Source organism: Carcharodon carcharias, chromosome 15, assembly GCF_017639515.1.
Source record: "Carcharodon carcharias isolate sCarCar2 chromosome 15, sCarCar2.pri, whole genome shotgun sequence".
In the NCBI taxonomy this organism is placed as follows: Eukaryota; Metazoa; Chordata; class Chondrichthyes; order Lamniformes; family Lamnidae; genus Carcharodon; species Carcharodon carcharias.
The window spans coordinates 106,873,845-106,888,900 of record NC_054481.1 but is presented as its reverse complement, the minus strand read 5'-3'; the positions used below and the strand labels follow the sequence as shown (position 1 = coordinate 106,888,900).

At 44.3% G+C, this 15,056-nt stretch overlaps 1 protein-coding gene across 7 annotated transcripts in view; it reads right to left on the bottom strand.

Annotated features, from left to right (window-relative positions):
• The window catches only part of LOC121288676 (Golgi integral membrane protein 4-like), a 74,831-nt gene that overhangs the window by 23,332 nt on the left and 36,443 nt on the right, over positions 1-15,056 (bottom strand). For 6 of the 7 annotated variants that reach the window (XM_041207399.1, XM_041207400.1, XM_041207396.1 and 3 more), the window contains 4 exons: positions 12,268-12,317; positions 9,974-10,027; positions 8,714-8,864; positions 6,006-6,088 (listed from right to left, as the gene is read on the bottom strand). In XM_041207399.1, the coding sequence (XP_041063333.1) occupies positions 6,006-6,088; positions 8,714-8,864; positions 9,974-10,027; positions 12,268-12,317 (338 nt within the window). The remainder of the gene's footprint in view (positions 1-6,005; positions 6,089-8,713; positions 8,865-9,973; positions 10,028-12,267; positions 12,318-15,056) is intronic. The other variant, XM_041207395.1, reaches the window with a different exon arrangement.

The window sequence follows — 15,056 nt, the reverse complement described above, 5'->3', positions numbered from 1 at the left end:
TGCTAAATCCCAGCAACAACGTTACTCAATCCCCTTTTTCGGCAAAGTTGCATCTGGCAATGTTGAAAAGCGGGCATGAGCAGGGAGTAAACCCAGTCACTGACCTTCCTGTGCAAAGGGTGCAAAGGGCCCCGCACTGACCCTGTTACTGGGTGTTAGGGGCTTATTCCATAAAAGGGGCATGGGGCAGTCTCAACACATGGCCTCAAGTGAGGACCTTCAAAAGAAAACAGCCCACAGTTCCAAAACCGCCACTGAAAATCTCATTGAAAGTCTTCAAACAGAGGCCATCAGAAGTCTGAATAATCATTCTCAGGGTATGGATGTCACTGGCAAGGCCTCCGTTTATTGGCCGTCATTAGTTGTCCCGAGAGTTGGTGACAGGCCTTCTTCTCAAACTGCTGCATCTTCCCTTTCATAGCAGTTTGGGGCTGGAGTCACATATAGGGTAGCCAAGGCTACAACAGCAGTTTTCCTTCCTTAAAAAGGACACCTGAGGATCATTCGGGATTTTACGCTAAACCTTTAGGGCTGGAATAGCTTGAGGCTCTGTCACAGTGATTGAATTCTTGGATGAAATTGCCCAGACGGCTGGTGTTGGGGCCGTGGTCAATGTCTGACACTGGAAATTTGAAAGAGCCCTGGGTAAGTCACTATGTGGAACATCATTGAAGAGATGATGATCTAAGCTCAGCTACCTTGCTGGGAGTCGGAGCGGAGCAGACCCGCGGGAGACAGTCGGGAGCTGAGGAGCGCACTGTTTCACTGTTTCAGCTTCTGTGAAGCAGCAATAGGGAAAAAAAGAGAGGAATGCAACTGTGATGTTACAGGAAACTAGTAAGTTGATTATCTGGCTCAAAATAGTATATTTTGAGTGAGCGGGATCGCGTGGATCGAGAGGTCTACTTGCAGTCAGACCAGCGGCGGAGTGACACCAATCACAACGTGACGCGAGTTCAAGGAAAGCAGCTGATTGGTGAGTCAGATTGTTGAGTATTTCTAGTCTTCAAAGTAAAAGTAAGGTCTTTGTTTAGGTCTCTAGTCTGTTTTTTTCCTCTCTTTTTCTTAAAAATAGCTTAAGTAGAAGATCGATACTGGTGTAAAAAAATTAATTACACTAAAGTGTAAAAGGCGGGGGATTCTTCAAGCATAAAGAGCAGGGATGCCAGAGTAATGAATTAATAAATTAAAGAAAATACGATAGTGATGGCAGGACGGGTAATGTGTTGCTGATGCAGCGTGTGGGAGCTGCTGGACACCAAGGTGATCCAGAGTGAACACATCTGTACTAAGTGTCTGCAGCTGGAGGAACTCCAGATCCGAGTTGAGGAGCTGGAATCCGAGCTGCAGACCTTGCACCACATCAGGGAGGGGGAAAGTTACCTGGACACTTTGCTCCAGGAGGCAATCGCATCCCTCAGATTAGGTAATTCAAATTTGGTATGTGATCAAGGACAGGAGGGTGTGACCGCAGGGAAGGCAGGTATGGGGACTCAGGGGGTAGCATTGGAGGAGCCTCAGCCCCTGCAACAGTCCAACAGTTACGAGGTTCTTGCAAGCTGTGTGGACAGGAGCGGGAACTGCAGTGAGGATGAGCATACTGATGTGGTACAGGGAGAGATTCAAGTGGAGGGGGGAAAATAGGTACATAGTAGTGGTAGGGGACTGTATAATTAGGGGGATGGATACTGTTCCCTGCAGCCGTAAGTGTGAGTCCCAAAGGCTGTGTTGCCTGCCCAGTGCCGGGGTTAAGGACATCTCCTCAGGGCTGGAGAGGAACTTGGAATGGGAAGGGAGGGATCCAGTTGTTGTCGTCCACGTTGGCACCAATGACATTGATAGGACAAGAAAGGAGGTTCTGCTGAAAGAATTTGAACAATTAGGAGCTAAATTAGAAAGCAGAACCTCCAAGATAATAATCTCAGGGTTGCTGCCTGAGCCACAGGCAAACTGGCATAGGGTAAATAAAGTCAAGGAGTTAAATGTGTGGCTCAATGATTGGTGTGGGAGGAATGGGTTTTAGTTCATCAGGCACTGGCACCAGTACTGGGGTGGAAGGGAGCTGTTCCCGTGGGACAGGCTTCACTTGAACTGTGCTAGGACCAGCGTCCTGGCGAATCGAATAACTTGGGCTGTAGAGAGAGCTTTAAACTAAATAGATGGTGGGTTGGGAGTGAGTGGGTGGTGGTGGTGGTTGAAGAGGGGGGTAGTGGGGGAGGGAGGATTCTGGAGAGGGGATACGTAGACTAACAAAGCAAAAGTACATGGCAGCATTGCAGTACAGCTATTTAGCTAATGGTATCCAGAGTGTGACAGAAAGGGACAGAGTGTACAAACATTAAAAAAAGCAGTAAATAGGGTCAAAGGGGAAAAATGGTAGAAAGTCAAAATTAAAGGCCCTTTACTTAAATGCACATAGTATTCAGAACAAAATAAATGAATTAATGATACAAATAGAGGTTAATGGGTATGATCTTATAGCCATTACAGAGACATGGTTACAAGGAGATCAAGGCTGGGAACTAGACATTCAGGAAGGTATGTGACTTTTCAAAAGAACAGGCAGGAAGAAAAGGGTGGTGGGGTAGTTTTGTACTATGTACAAAAACAAATTTTCTTGGATCGGAAGATGTAGAATCCGTATGGGTGGAGGTAAGAAATAACAAGGAGAAGACAACACTGGTGGGAGTAGTCTATAGTCCCCTAACAGTAGCTATACTGTAGGGCAGAGAATAAATCAGGAGATAATGAGGGCATGTAAAAAAGGCAGTACATTAATCATGGGTAACTAATCTTCATTGTTCCGACCTAAATTTGAAACTCTGACTGCAGCAGCAGAGTATTAAATGTATTGTGTATAAATATTTTAAAACGTACACTTCAGAGAGTGGCACCTCCGGAGCTGTTTATGACTGATGCAATCATGTATAACTTTAACTATTTTATGAACAAGATCAATGTAAAGTCGAGTTGTACTTTATGTTTGACATAAAATAAATCAAATTGACAGGTAGCCACGAGCAAGAATTCATAGAGTGTATTCCCAGAACAATATGTTGTGGACCCAACCAGTGAACAGGCTATTTTGGATCTGGTAATGTGTAATGAGGCAGGTTTAATAAATGATCTCAGAGTAAAAGATCCCCTAGGAAACAGTGACCATAACATGGTAGAATTTAGCATTCAGTTTGAGAGTGAGAAACTTGGTTCGGAAACAACTGTGCTAAACTTAAATAAGGGTAATTGCAAAGGAACGAAGGCACAATTGACTCGAGTGGACTGGGAAAGGAGTTTAGCAGAAAAGACGGTTGATGAACAATGGCAGATGTTTAAGAAAATAGTTCATGATTCACAACAAAGATATATCCCAATTAGGAAGAAGGATTCTAGGAAGGGGATTAAACCAACCAAGGAAGTCAAGAAGTGTATCAAATTGAAAGAAAAAACATACAATGTGGCAAAGATAAGTGGTAAACCCGAGGATTGGGAAAGTTTTAAAAATCCACAGAAGATATCCAAAAAACAATAAAGAGGGAGAAAATAAACATTGAGGGTAAATGAGCAAGTAATATAAAAATGGACAATAAGAGCTTCTTTAAATATATAAAAAGGAAGAGTGGGGCCAAAGTGAACTTAGATTCCTTAGAGAATGAGGCTAGGGAAATAATAATAGGGAAGCAGGAAATGGTAGAGGAGTTGAATAAATACTTTGCATCAGTCTTCATGGTAGAAGACAATAATAGCATTCCAAAAATACTAAATAATCAAGGGGCAAAAGTCAGGTTGGGGGAGGGGGGGGGAAGGAAATAAATACAATAACTATCACTAAAGAAAAAGTACTAGGGAAACTAATGAGGCTAAAGTCCAATTAAGTCCCCTGGACCTGATGGGTTGCATCCTAGGATATTAACGGAAGTAGCTACAGAGATAGTGGATGCACTGGTAGTAATCTTCCAAGAATCCTTAGATTCTGAAAAAGTCCCGGAGGATTGGAAAATTGCCAATGTAACAGCCTTATTCAAAAAGGGAGGGAGCCAAAAAACAGATAATTATAGGCCATTTGGCTTAACATCTGTCATTGGGAAAATGTTAGAGTCTATTATAAAGGATGTAATAGCAGAGCATTTAGAAATACACAAGATGATCAAGCAGAGTCAGTATGGCTTCATGAAAGGGAAATCATGCCTGACAAATTTATTAGAATTCTTTGAGGAGGTAACAAGCAGCATAGATAAAGGGGAACCAGTAGATGTAACATATTTGGATTTCCAAAAGATGTTTGATAAGGTCCCACACATAAGGCTACATAGTAAGATAAAAGCCCATGGTGTTGGGGGTAGTATATTAGCATGGATAGAGGATCAGCTAACTATTAAGAGACAGAGAGTTGGGATAAGGGGGCATTTTCAGGACGGCAGCCTGTAACTAGTGGAGTGCGACAGGGATCAGTGCCGGGGTCACAATTATTTACAATATATATTAATGACTTGGATGAGGGAAGTGAATATACTATCGCTGAGTTTGTGGATGATACAAAAGTAGGTGGGAAGGCAAGCGGTGAGGATGACACAAAGAGTCTGCAAAGGGATAAGGACAGGCTAAGTGAGTGGGCAAAAACTTGGCAGATGGAATATAATGTGGGAAAATTTGAAGTTATGCACTTTCGCAGGAAGAATAGAGGAGCTGAGAATTATTTAACTAGAGAAAGGCTGCAGAAAGCTGCAGCACAGAGGGATTTGGGTGTCTTTATGCATGAAGCACAAAAAGCTAGCATACAAGTTCAGCAGATAATAGGAAAGGAAAATGGAATGTTGGCCTTTATTTCAAAGGGAATGGAGTATAAAATAGGGAAGTCTTGCTAAAACTATACAAGGCACTATTTAAACCACACCTAGGACACCATGAACAGTTTTGATGCCCTTATCTAAGTAAGCATATACTGGCATTGGAGGCAGTCCAGAGAACGTTCCCTAGGCTCATCCCGGGTATGGAGGGATTTTCTTATGAGGAGAGGTTGAGTAGGTTGGGCCTGTATTCATTGGAGTTTAGAAGAATGAGAGGAGATCTTATTGAAACATGCAAGATTCTTAGGGGGCTTGACAGGCTGTTTCCCCTTGTGGGAGAGTCTAGGACCAGAGGGCATAATCTCAGAGTAAGGGGTCACCCATTTAAGACAGAGATGAGGAGGAATTTCTTCTCTCAGAGGGTAGTGAATCTGTGCAATTCTTTACCGCCGAGGGCTGTAGAGACTGGGCCATTAAATGTATTCAAGGCTGAGATAGACAGATTTTTAATCAGTAAGGGAATCAAGGGCTATGGGGAAAAGGCAGGAAAGTGGAGTTGAGGATCGTCAGATCAGCCATGATCTAATTGAATGGCACAGCAGACTCGATGGGCCGAATGGCCTACTACTGCTCCTGCATCTTATGCTCTAAGGGGATTGGGTGACAAACATTAGCTGGATTAATGGGAGCTTCACAAGGTTCAATGTTGAAATTTTTGCTTGTCTTGATCCTCACAAACAACTCTAACAAGAACATTAAAGGAATTTGGCAAGGAGACAAAAATTTGCACAAGGATTCATGATTTGGATCAATAAGGGCACAGGTTAATTTAGCAAGAGCTTTCCCCAAGTGGGATGGGCGTTGATAGGGTGACACCGGATGTAGTGGCCGAGAAATTCTTCGGATCTGCTCCTGCTTTGCCAGGCTTCGGGTGGAGCAATGTCGGAGCTGCGGCAGCATTTCCGAGGATCTTCCCGGACAGCGAGCCCCGACGATAAGTGTAAGGGAGCAGATTTACAACAGCGAAGGTGAGAAGGCTGCTCGAGCATTCTGGGCTGCCTAAACACCTAACCCTAACTGAGCAATAATGAAACAAACTTATGGGGCTGGGCACATGAATCTCTAGAAGCAGCTTGTCAAAACAAAGAGCAGGAAGCTCAGAGTTGGGGGAAATGGGCTTCTACAGGGGAACGAAAGCTGTTTGATTTATCGCCTCGTTACCTGTGCCTCAGCGAGCTGGTGGTGCATGTCCTGATGGGCCCTCCGCAGTTGCTTGCTCTCATGTTTCAGCTTACTGATGTTGTCTGGAAGGAGAGGAAATTCAAATATTTGTGAATTGGTTAGCTGCACTGAGAAACCAAACACCAGCCAAGAGGAGAGAACACGCCCCAGGTGACAGTCTGAGCACCCACGACACAAATGGCAAGGGGCTGGTAAACAAAGACAAGGTGGGGCTGGGTGTGTTTGACAGAAAGAGAAGAAGAAAAGTGAGAGGGAGGGAAAAAAAAAGCAGAGAAAAGGCAAAAAGGGGAGTGGGAGAGAGAGCACAAGAGAGAAAGTGTGATATTTCTTCCCTTCACATTTAGGCTTAACAAAAATCAGGCAATTGATAAAAGTCATCCTCGGAACCCACGGCTGGAACTTTCCAACCCTGTTGTGGGTGGGACCCGTTGTGGGGGAGGTGGTGCCCCAGCCAGAAATCCATTGACTTGTGGCGGGACCGGAAGATCCCGGTGGCAGGTGGGTGGGTGCGGAAAATCCCGCCCCGTGGCTCACTAGACGTGCAAGCTTCTTGCCCTGGCCCTTGAGGAAATAATTCATTGTGTACACAGGAAGCGAGTCATCTCCATCAAAATCCATCCGGCAGAACCACTTTTCAATGCTGCTTGGTGTCTTTTTCCAAAACCAAAATACATTACACAAAGCCTTCATAGACTAATTTTCCTTCTCTTGGAGCTTTTCTCTGCCACCTCCACTACTCTAGAGAAGATTCTTTCTATTATTCTACCAGGTATAGCATTGTCATGATGTCTTGCCAAGTTCCTATGGAGGGGCATGATCAGTGTCGAGTTTCCACAATTTGGCAACAGGTCACTAGAGTCTAGAGTCCATTATAAAAGATTTAATAGCTGAGCACTTGGAAAACTTTGGTAGAATCGGACAGAGTCAGCATGGATTTATGAAAGGGAAATCATGCTTGACAAATCTACTGGAATTTTTTGAGAATGTAACTAGTAGAGTTGACGAGGGGGAGCCAGTGGATAAAAACAAAAAAAAACTGCGGATGCTGGAAATCCAAAACAAAAACAGAATTACCTGGAAAAACTCAGCAGGTCTGGCAGCTTCGGCGGAGAAGAAAAGAGTTGACGTTTTGAGTCCTCATGACCCTTCAACAGAACTAGGTGAATCCAAGGAAGGGGTGAAACATAAGCCAGTGGATGTGGTTTACTTGGACTTTCAGAAGGTTTTCGACAAAAGTCCCACAATAGAGGTTAGCATGTAAAATTAAAGTGCGTGGGATTGGGGGTAGTGTATTGAGATGGACAGAAAACTGGTTGGCAGACAGGAAACAAAGGGTAGGAATAAATGGGTCTTTTTCCGAATGGCAGGCAGTGACTAGTGGGGTACCGCAGGGATCGGTGCTGGGACCCCAGCTATTTGCAATATATATTAATGATTAAGATGAGAGAACTAAATGTAATATCTCCAAATTTGCAGATGACAAAAAGCTGGGTGGGAGGGTGAGCTGTGAGGAGGATGCAGAGATGCTTCAGTGTGATTTGGACAAGCTGAGTGAGTGGGCAAATGCATGGCAGATGCAGTATAATGTGGATAAATGTGAAGTTATCCACTTTGGTAGCAAAAACAGGAAGGCAGATTATCTGAATGGCTATAAGTTGAGAGGGGGGAATGTACAACGAGACCTGAGTGTCCTCGTACACCAGTCGCCGAAGGTAAGCATGCAGGTGCAGCAGGCGGTAAAGAAGGCAAATGGTATGTTGGCCGTCATAGTGAGAGGATTCAAATACAGGAGCAGGGATGTTTTGCTGCAATTATACAGGGCCTTGGTGAGACCACACCTGGAATATTGTGTGCAGTTTTGGCCTCCCTATCTGAGGAAGGATGTTCATGCTATAGAGGGAGTGCACCAAAGATTTACCAGACTGATTCCTGGGATTGCGGGACTGACATATGAACAGAGAATGAGTTGGTTAGGATTATATTCGTTGGAGTTCAGAAGAATGAGGGGGGATCTCATAGAAACCTATAAAATTCTAACAGGACTAGACAGGGTAGATGCAGGAAGGATGATCCTGATGGTGGGAGAGTCCAGAACCAGGAGTCACAGTCTGAGGATATGGAGTAGAGCATTTAGGACTGAGATGAGGAGAAATTTCTTCACCCAGAGAATGGTGAGTCTGTGGAATTTGCTACCACAGAAAGTAGTTGAGGCCAAAACATTGTATGTTTTCAAGGAGGAGTTAGATATAGCTCTTGGGGCGAAAGGGATCAAAGGATATGGGGAGAAAGCAGGAGCAGGCTATTGAGTTAGATGATCAGCCATGATCATAATGAATGGTGGAGCAGGCTCGAAGGGCTGAATGGCCTCCTCCTGTTCCTAGTTTCTATGTCACACAAAAGTGCTCAGGGGGAAAATGTCCTCTATAGAAAGCTGTTTTTCCAAATTTCTGTACAAGTTATGTATCCTGTTCACGATCTGTTTGCTGCATAAAAGTTCCTCTTTGACTATGGTAATGTATTGAGAGTGTGTGAGAAAGATAGAGAGAGAAAGAGATAGATAGAACGAGAGATAGAGAGAGAGAGAAAAAGAGGGAGATATCTCACACACTGATATACTGCAGCGAGTTATTCAGTGGTGAGTGAGAAGGCTAAGGGGTCTTGAGATGAATCAGGTGCTGTCCACGTACCTTGCAAGGTGCCGATTTCCAGGTCTTTTTGCTGATGGAGTTGCAGGTAGTGCTGATTGTGGGTCTCTGCTGCTTTCCTGTGCTCCAGCCGCAGGTTGTTGTGCTGAAGCTGCAGATCCAGAAGCTGTTTCTTTATTTCATCGTGCTGATTCTGTAAAAGCAGCAGTCAGGGTCAGGGTCAGCGCTGGGATCAGAACCAACATTTTACTCTAAAAGCCCAGGGCACAAACACCAGCACCTCCCCCGCTAACCAACAAACCCCCCCCCCCGCCCACCGGCCCCAATCTGGTTAATACAACTGCTTTACCACAGCATGACCCATGGAGCATAAATAGTAGACACAGAAACAAATGGAGCAAAGGGCCACAAGGTGCCAAGTTAGCTGATCTCGTTGGTCATAGCTGGCCTCGGTTTGGAGATGGGGATGGGAACAATAGTAAACTGCTAAGGGTCCAACTCCTGAGCAATGTTTCAGTGACTCTTGTTGGACACTGGGAGCTTGTGGAGGTTTATGAGAATAGCGTCAGACTGGTCTGCAATGTCCAAGCAGTCCAGCACTCATTATCTAGGCTCGCACATCAAGCATGGCCATTTGGACCAGGTCAGGATGTAGGGAGAGGGGGAGGGGTGGGTAGCTGGCGTAGTGAGGGGGAAGCAGTGAAAAGAAAACGGACAAGATTGTGAAGACGTAGAAATGGGAGAGGGTGAGCGCAAGAGAGCGGAAAAGAAAGAGGGAGCAACAAAGCAACAGGAAAAATCATGACCGAAAAACCAGGAGCAAGAAGACGAATGAGATTCTGCCCTTCAAGATACAGAATAAGGAGCATTCTGACAGAAGCCAGAATCTGTGTTGATTTATCACTCTAAGTTATCACCAAGTTATCCTTCAGAATCGTCCCTGCTCCAGCGAATGCTGACAGCAGGTCACATGGAATAAAGAAGCTGCAGTCTGAATAGTAAAATGGCCAGTGTTTTGTAAAGAATCAGGTCCAGGCGATGCGACATGATGATCTGTAGGCCACAAGAGACCCTTTCCCTCAGCACCACACCACATGTCAGCAATTAAGCTATTATAATACAGCTCCTCACCACCTCCTCCTAATTTCCATGAACAAGCTATCGAAAGGAGCACTGCACTTTCTCACCCCCAGTGAAGAGACTCTTATTGACTCGATCAAATCATCCGAAACCTAACAGGGTTTGTCCTTCATGAGGAGATGCAGATTTGCAGAAGGTTCCAGTAATTAAGGTACCACTCACCTTCAGTATCTTATGCTGGGAACTCAGGGCACCATACCGATTCATGGCATCCTGCTGCAAGAGAATTGAACAAGAATTTAGCCACTTCCTGCTGATGTCTTATATAGACTTGCACTGCACACCACACAATGCACCTCACATAGAATAAAACGTCACATGGGATACTTCACAGTGTACACACGCAGTCTCAGCCCATTCCCCTTCCCTCCTCAGGCACAATCTCAGCTCAATCCAAATCTTCCTCACAGTCTCACACCACTATGCTGTGTTTTTTTTGTGAGCTACAACACAGGGTGCATTTACACACCAGGGCAAAGACCCTTTGGTCGATAGTATTAAAGTCACCAATTCAGCTCTTGTCCCATCACATAAACTCAACTGTTCCAAAATCTGCTCCAAAAAGGATTTTTAATGAAAGTTCCGGCAAGTCGCATCTCTGAATTAAATCCTTAAACCCTGATCAGTAGGAATCTGCAGTTAATTCCCAACTTGTTCAGTATTGGAGTCCAGCAGTGAAACTCTCTCGTTCATTACTGGAGTCCAGTTGGTCATACTCTCATATGAAGTTTGAGCCCCATTCTGGATTTGAGGCACAATGTCGAGGTTGAAGCTACAGTACTGAACTGAGAGAATACAGCATTGTCGGAGGTGTGTCTATCATAGGGACAAGAGAGGACTATTCAGTCCTCAGGCCTGTTTTGCTATTCAATTACATAATGGCTGATCTGTATTTTAATTCCATCTACCCACATCAGTTCTGTAATTTTTAATTTCCTTGCTTAACAAAAATCTGTTAATCTCAGTTTTTAGACTCCAGCCTTACCAACCATGTTTGGTCATAAACATCCCAAGAGCCAATCGCAAAAAGCCAATAGCGTCACATGGGGAGAAACCCTGTGACCTAAGGATTTGCGTGAGGATGTGCGAATAGAAAGGGAGAGAGAGAGAGAGAAAATAAACACACAGGCACTGGATGAGAGAGGTTCGATATCTTAGGTCACAGGAAAGGTTAAGATGGGAAAGCTTTATCTGTGTCGGGATAAAACATGAACACAGGACTAAGAAAAACAGCAGAGCCTTGTGATCCTCTGCTTCTGCCCAAAAAGCACACCCAATATTGGCAGAGAAACTAGACAACCACACACAGGAAGAACAAGCAGCATAGAATCTAGAATACATAAGAGGCCAGTGTCATGCTCCGGGATCAATCATCTTGACTCCTGGACAGGCAGCCACTGAGCCCAGTATCAATTCCTTACTGCACTGGTTTGTGGTTACCCTTCAACCAACCACAAGACAATCTGTTCGAATCCCCAGGACATTTCCTCCAAAGGCTGGATTTATTTCTGCTGCAGGGGCTCTGTTGAACTGCGGCCAAATGTACAATTTCTTTTTATTGCTTTGAACTGACAGTTCAGACACAGTGTGCAGCCTCCCAAAAATGGAATCTATTTCAACACAAGACAAAGAACCAGTCAGCAAACAGTTGGCCAAAACAGAGGGGAGATTGAAAAGCTGGGCACTGGTTGAAGAGTCATGGCGATGCCGCTGTTTCTTGCACCGTTGTGCAGAGCTCCAGTTTCACAAAATGTGCTTGCAGCCACACCCCCACCATCACCCAACATTCAGCCTGAAACCAAGAGGACCCACATCCAGTCAATGGGAAACACTGGTAAAATCTATGAGGTTAAACCAGAAGGAGCTCAAAGAGTCAGAGCAATGCCTCAGATTCTTACTGCAGTTTGGCTGGATCTCAATCACTGATTAAATACCTCTTTATCCTTTCCATTTTATACTCCCTGATGTTGTACATTGCATCATTGAGGAGGGAGTTGGGAATGAAGCACAAACATCAGGCAGAGGGCAATACACCACATTAAACTAAGCTCTTTACGTACAAGAAAGAAAACTCAGCTCACAAACACTGGCATGCACCAGGCTCTCACGCTACCTTAAAAAGAAATCAGCATTCTCGCTGTCTGAATGTAAGGACAATGTAGGAACACTGCCCTTTAAACACGAACATCTGGTCATTTTATAATAACTAAATCTCCCAATGGGCTATTAACAGTGAGTCTGATGTCACAGTACATCAACGTCCCTTCAGTGTCAGATATCCAGCAAGGGCACAATGCAGGACAATCACAGAAAGGGTAAGAGATAAGACGGGGTCAATCAGGATGTGGCACTGCATTTTCAAAGCCTTTAAATGATCGAATACTGAGGGCAGTGAAGACTGCAGTTTTGAGATGAGGAGCAGAGTTCTAGGATTTCAGACAAAAGTCATCACTGACCTTCTCTTTGTTCAACGACTCCTGGGCTTCCAATTTATAGACTAGAAAATCTGCAGAGGCGGGGGGGGAAGAGAAAATGAGGATGAATTTACATTTAACCTGTGACAGGAGGATCATTTTAATGTTCTCAATATTATGCAAACAGTCATCAAAGTTCTGGCAATCGCTGAGTCGCTACCCTGCAGAGCTGGTCTGGAGGTTTGAGATTGGATGTAAACGGGTAATCTCACAGAAGCTGCTGCTCCATACTAACCTGTTGACTCCATCTCCCAGCACTTTCACCACAACTCTATTACAACAACTTGCATTTATACGGCGCCTTTGACATAGTAAAAGTGACCCACAGAGCTTCGAAGGAGCATTACCAAACAAAAGGACTAATATTGAGCTGAAGAATGAGACATTAAGACTGGCAACCAAAAGCTTGATCAAAGAGGTGGGCTTTGAGGATAGACGGAAAGGAAGGGACAGCAGTAGAGAGGCAGAGAGGTTCTGGGAAAGAATTCTAGAGGTTAGGACCCAGGCAGCTAAAGGTACAGCCACAGTGGTGGGGAATCTCCTTAAAATGGAACCCCTGATCCGACAAGCAACCAGTGGATGGCATGTACAATAAGGGCCACAATTAATTTGGGCATAACTAGTGTATTAGAGAATGAGCACACAGCTTGGGTGGGAAGAGGTGAAGTCATAAGGAATCTGATTGTACAGGAAAGAGGCAATATGGGGCTATGAACGGCTGCTGTGAACACACAGTCCTCACTGTAGACTGGTGCCAGTCCAGCTGGGCTATTAGATAGAATTTTACAGCACAGAAACAGGCCATTGGGCCCAACACGTCTATGCTAGGGTTTATGCTCCACATACACCTCCTCCCACTCTACATCATTGAATCCCCTCAACATATCCTAATCCTTTCTCCCAGGTGTTTACCTACATCTATGCCATGCTTGGCCTAAATAGCCAAGTGGTTATGGTACTGGGTTTGTAACCCCAAGATCAAGAGTTCAAATCTCACAATGGCAAACTATGAAACAACGTAACTTCATCTGAAATGACAGATGGAAACGTGTTTGTACTCGAAAGAGTTACATCTATGCCATTCACCTCAATCACTCCTTCTGGAGTTACACATGCTCATGATGAAGAAGTGTCTCCTGATTTCCTTATTGGATTTATTAGTTCAATTGATGGCCCCTAATTAGAGGTATTTACATTTTATTGCACGTGGGGACAGGGTTCCACATTTACCTTCGAGATGCTGATGGACTGGCTGTGCATTACCAGAACTTCCTGTCACAAAGAGGGAAATTAACAGATCTGCAGCTTGAAGTACAAATTGTCCTTCAAGCTCGGCTCAGCAGCATCAACAGGATTTCCTTTTTAAATAAATAGCAAGGTATTTGTTTCATTCCTACATGCGGTGTTGCACGAAAACTGGGATGACCAGGAAGGATGGGCGATTATTTAACACACGAACAGAGATATGGGAAATAAACCAGGAGGAAATGCAAGAGGCTCCCAGCCACCCAGAGCCCACCCGCAACTCCACCAACTCTGCGGATTTTAAACTCTTGTGTTTGCTGGACTTTCCTTTCAAATACTGACACAGTCCAGAGACTGCAGGTATAGGAAATAAAAGCGCTTGCATTTATAGAGCACTGTTCACAAACTCTGGTCACTGCAAAGTGCTTGACAGCCAATGAAGTACTTTTCGAGTTTGGCCACTGCCAGGAAATGCTGCAGCCAATTTAAGCATTGTGGAGTCTTGCAAAAAGCAATGAGATAAATGGTCAGACCATGTGTTTTTCGATAATACTGATTTAAAGATAAATATTGGTCAGAACATCATGAGAACTCCATTACTCTTCTTCAAATAGGGCCACCGGATCTTATATGTGTGCCTGAGAGGGCAGACGGAGCCTCAGTTTAAAGTATCACCCAGAGGACAGCACCTCCAACACTGCCTCAGTGAAATATCAACCTGTGTTTACGTGCTGGAGTCGGTCTTGAACCCACAACCTTCTGACTCAGAGGCAAGAGAGCTGCCACTTGGCCAAAACTGACATACGGTCAGGGACTCCCTCACAAATACTGACAGAGTCCTGAGGATTCCCTACAAACATTAATAAACTTCCAAGAGCCCAGGTTCTATTGGGCATAGTCTGCTATTCATGAGAATTATGCAGGAGGTGGATCAGAAGATGGAGGGATGGGTCTGATTGACAAGGTGGGACAAGTGGTGTTCCCCAGGGGTCTGTACAGGAGCCTCATCTTTCCACTGTATTTATCAATGACTTGGATGAAGAGATGGAGAATTTTAGATCCAAATTTGCAGATGACACGAAATGAGGAAGTTACAGTAAATTGTGTCGACAGGAGAACGACACGGGTGAGATAAACCATCTCAGGTGAAATTCAAGCTCAGGAAGTATTGTAGGATTCCATTCGGCAAAAAAAAATTATTTTAAAAGATTTTTTTTTTAAACTCTCCCTGGAACACTTGTGCCAGATTCCAAACTGATCTAATTTCTGAAGCTTCTGCAAGTCAGCCCTGCTGGTGAAACATGAAATAAAGAACAAAGTAGAACCAAATTCAAAATACCTCAAACCCAGGGCCTTTTTAAAAAAATCTTCAAGTCTTTTGACTCTCTCTCTAGAATGTCACATAGGATGAAATATGATGACATTTACCTGCGTGAATGAATATGGTTCATTTAAATTTCTGACAGCCTTTTGCTGTGGCAATTTATGTGCCCACTGGGTGGCGCCACACAGCAGTGTTGCATCAT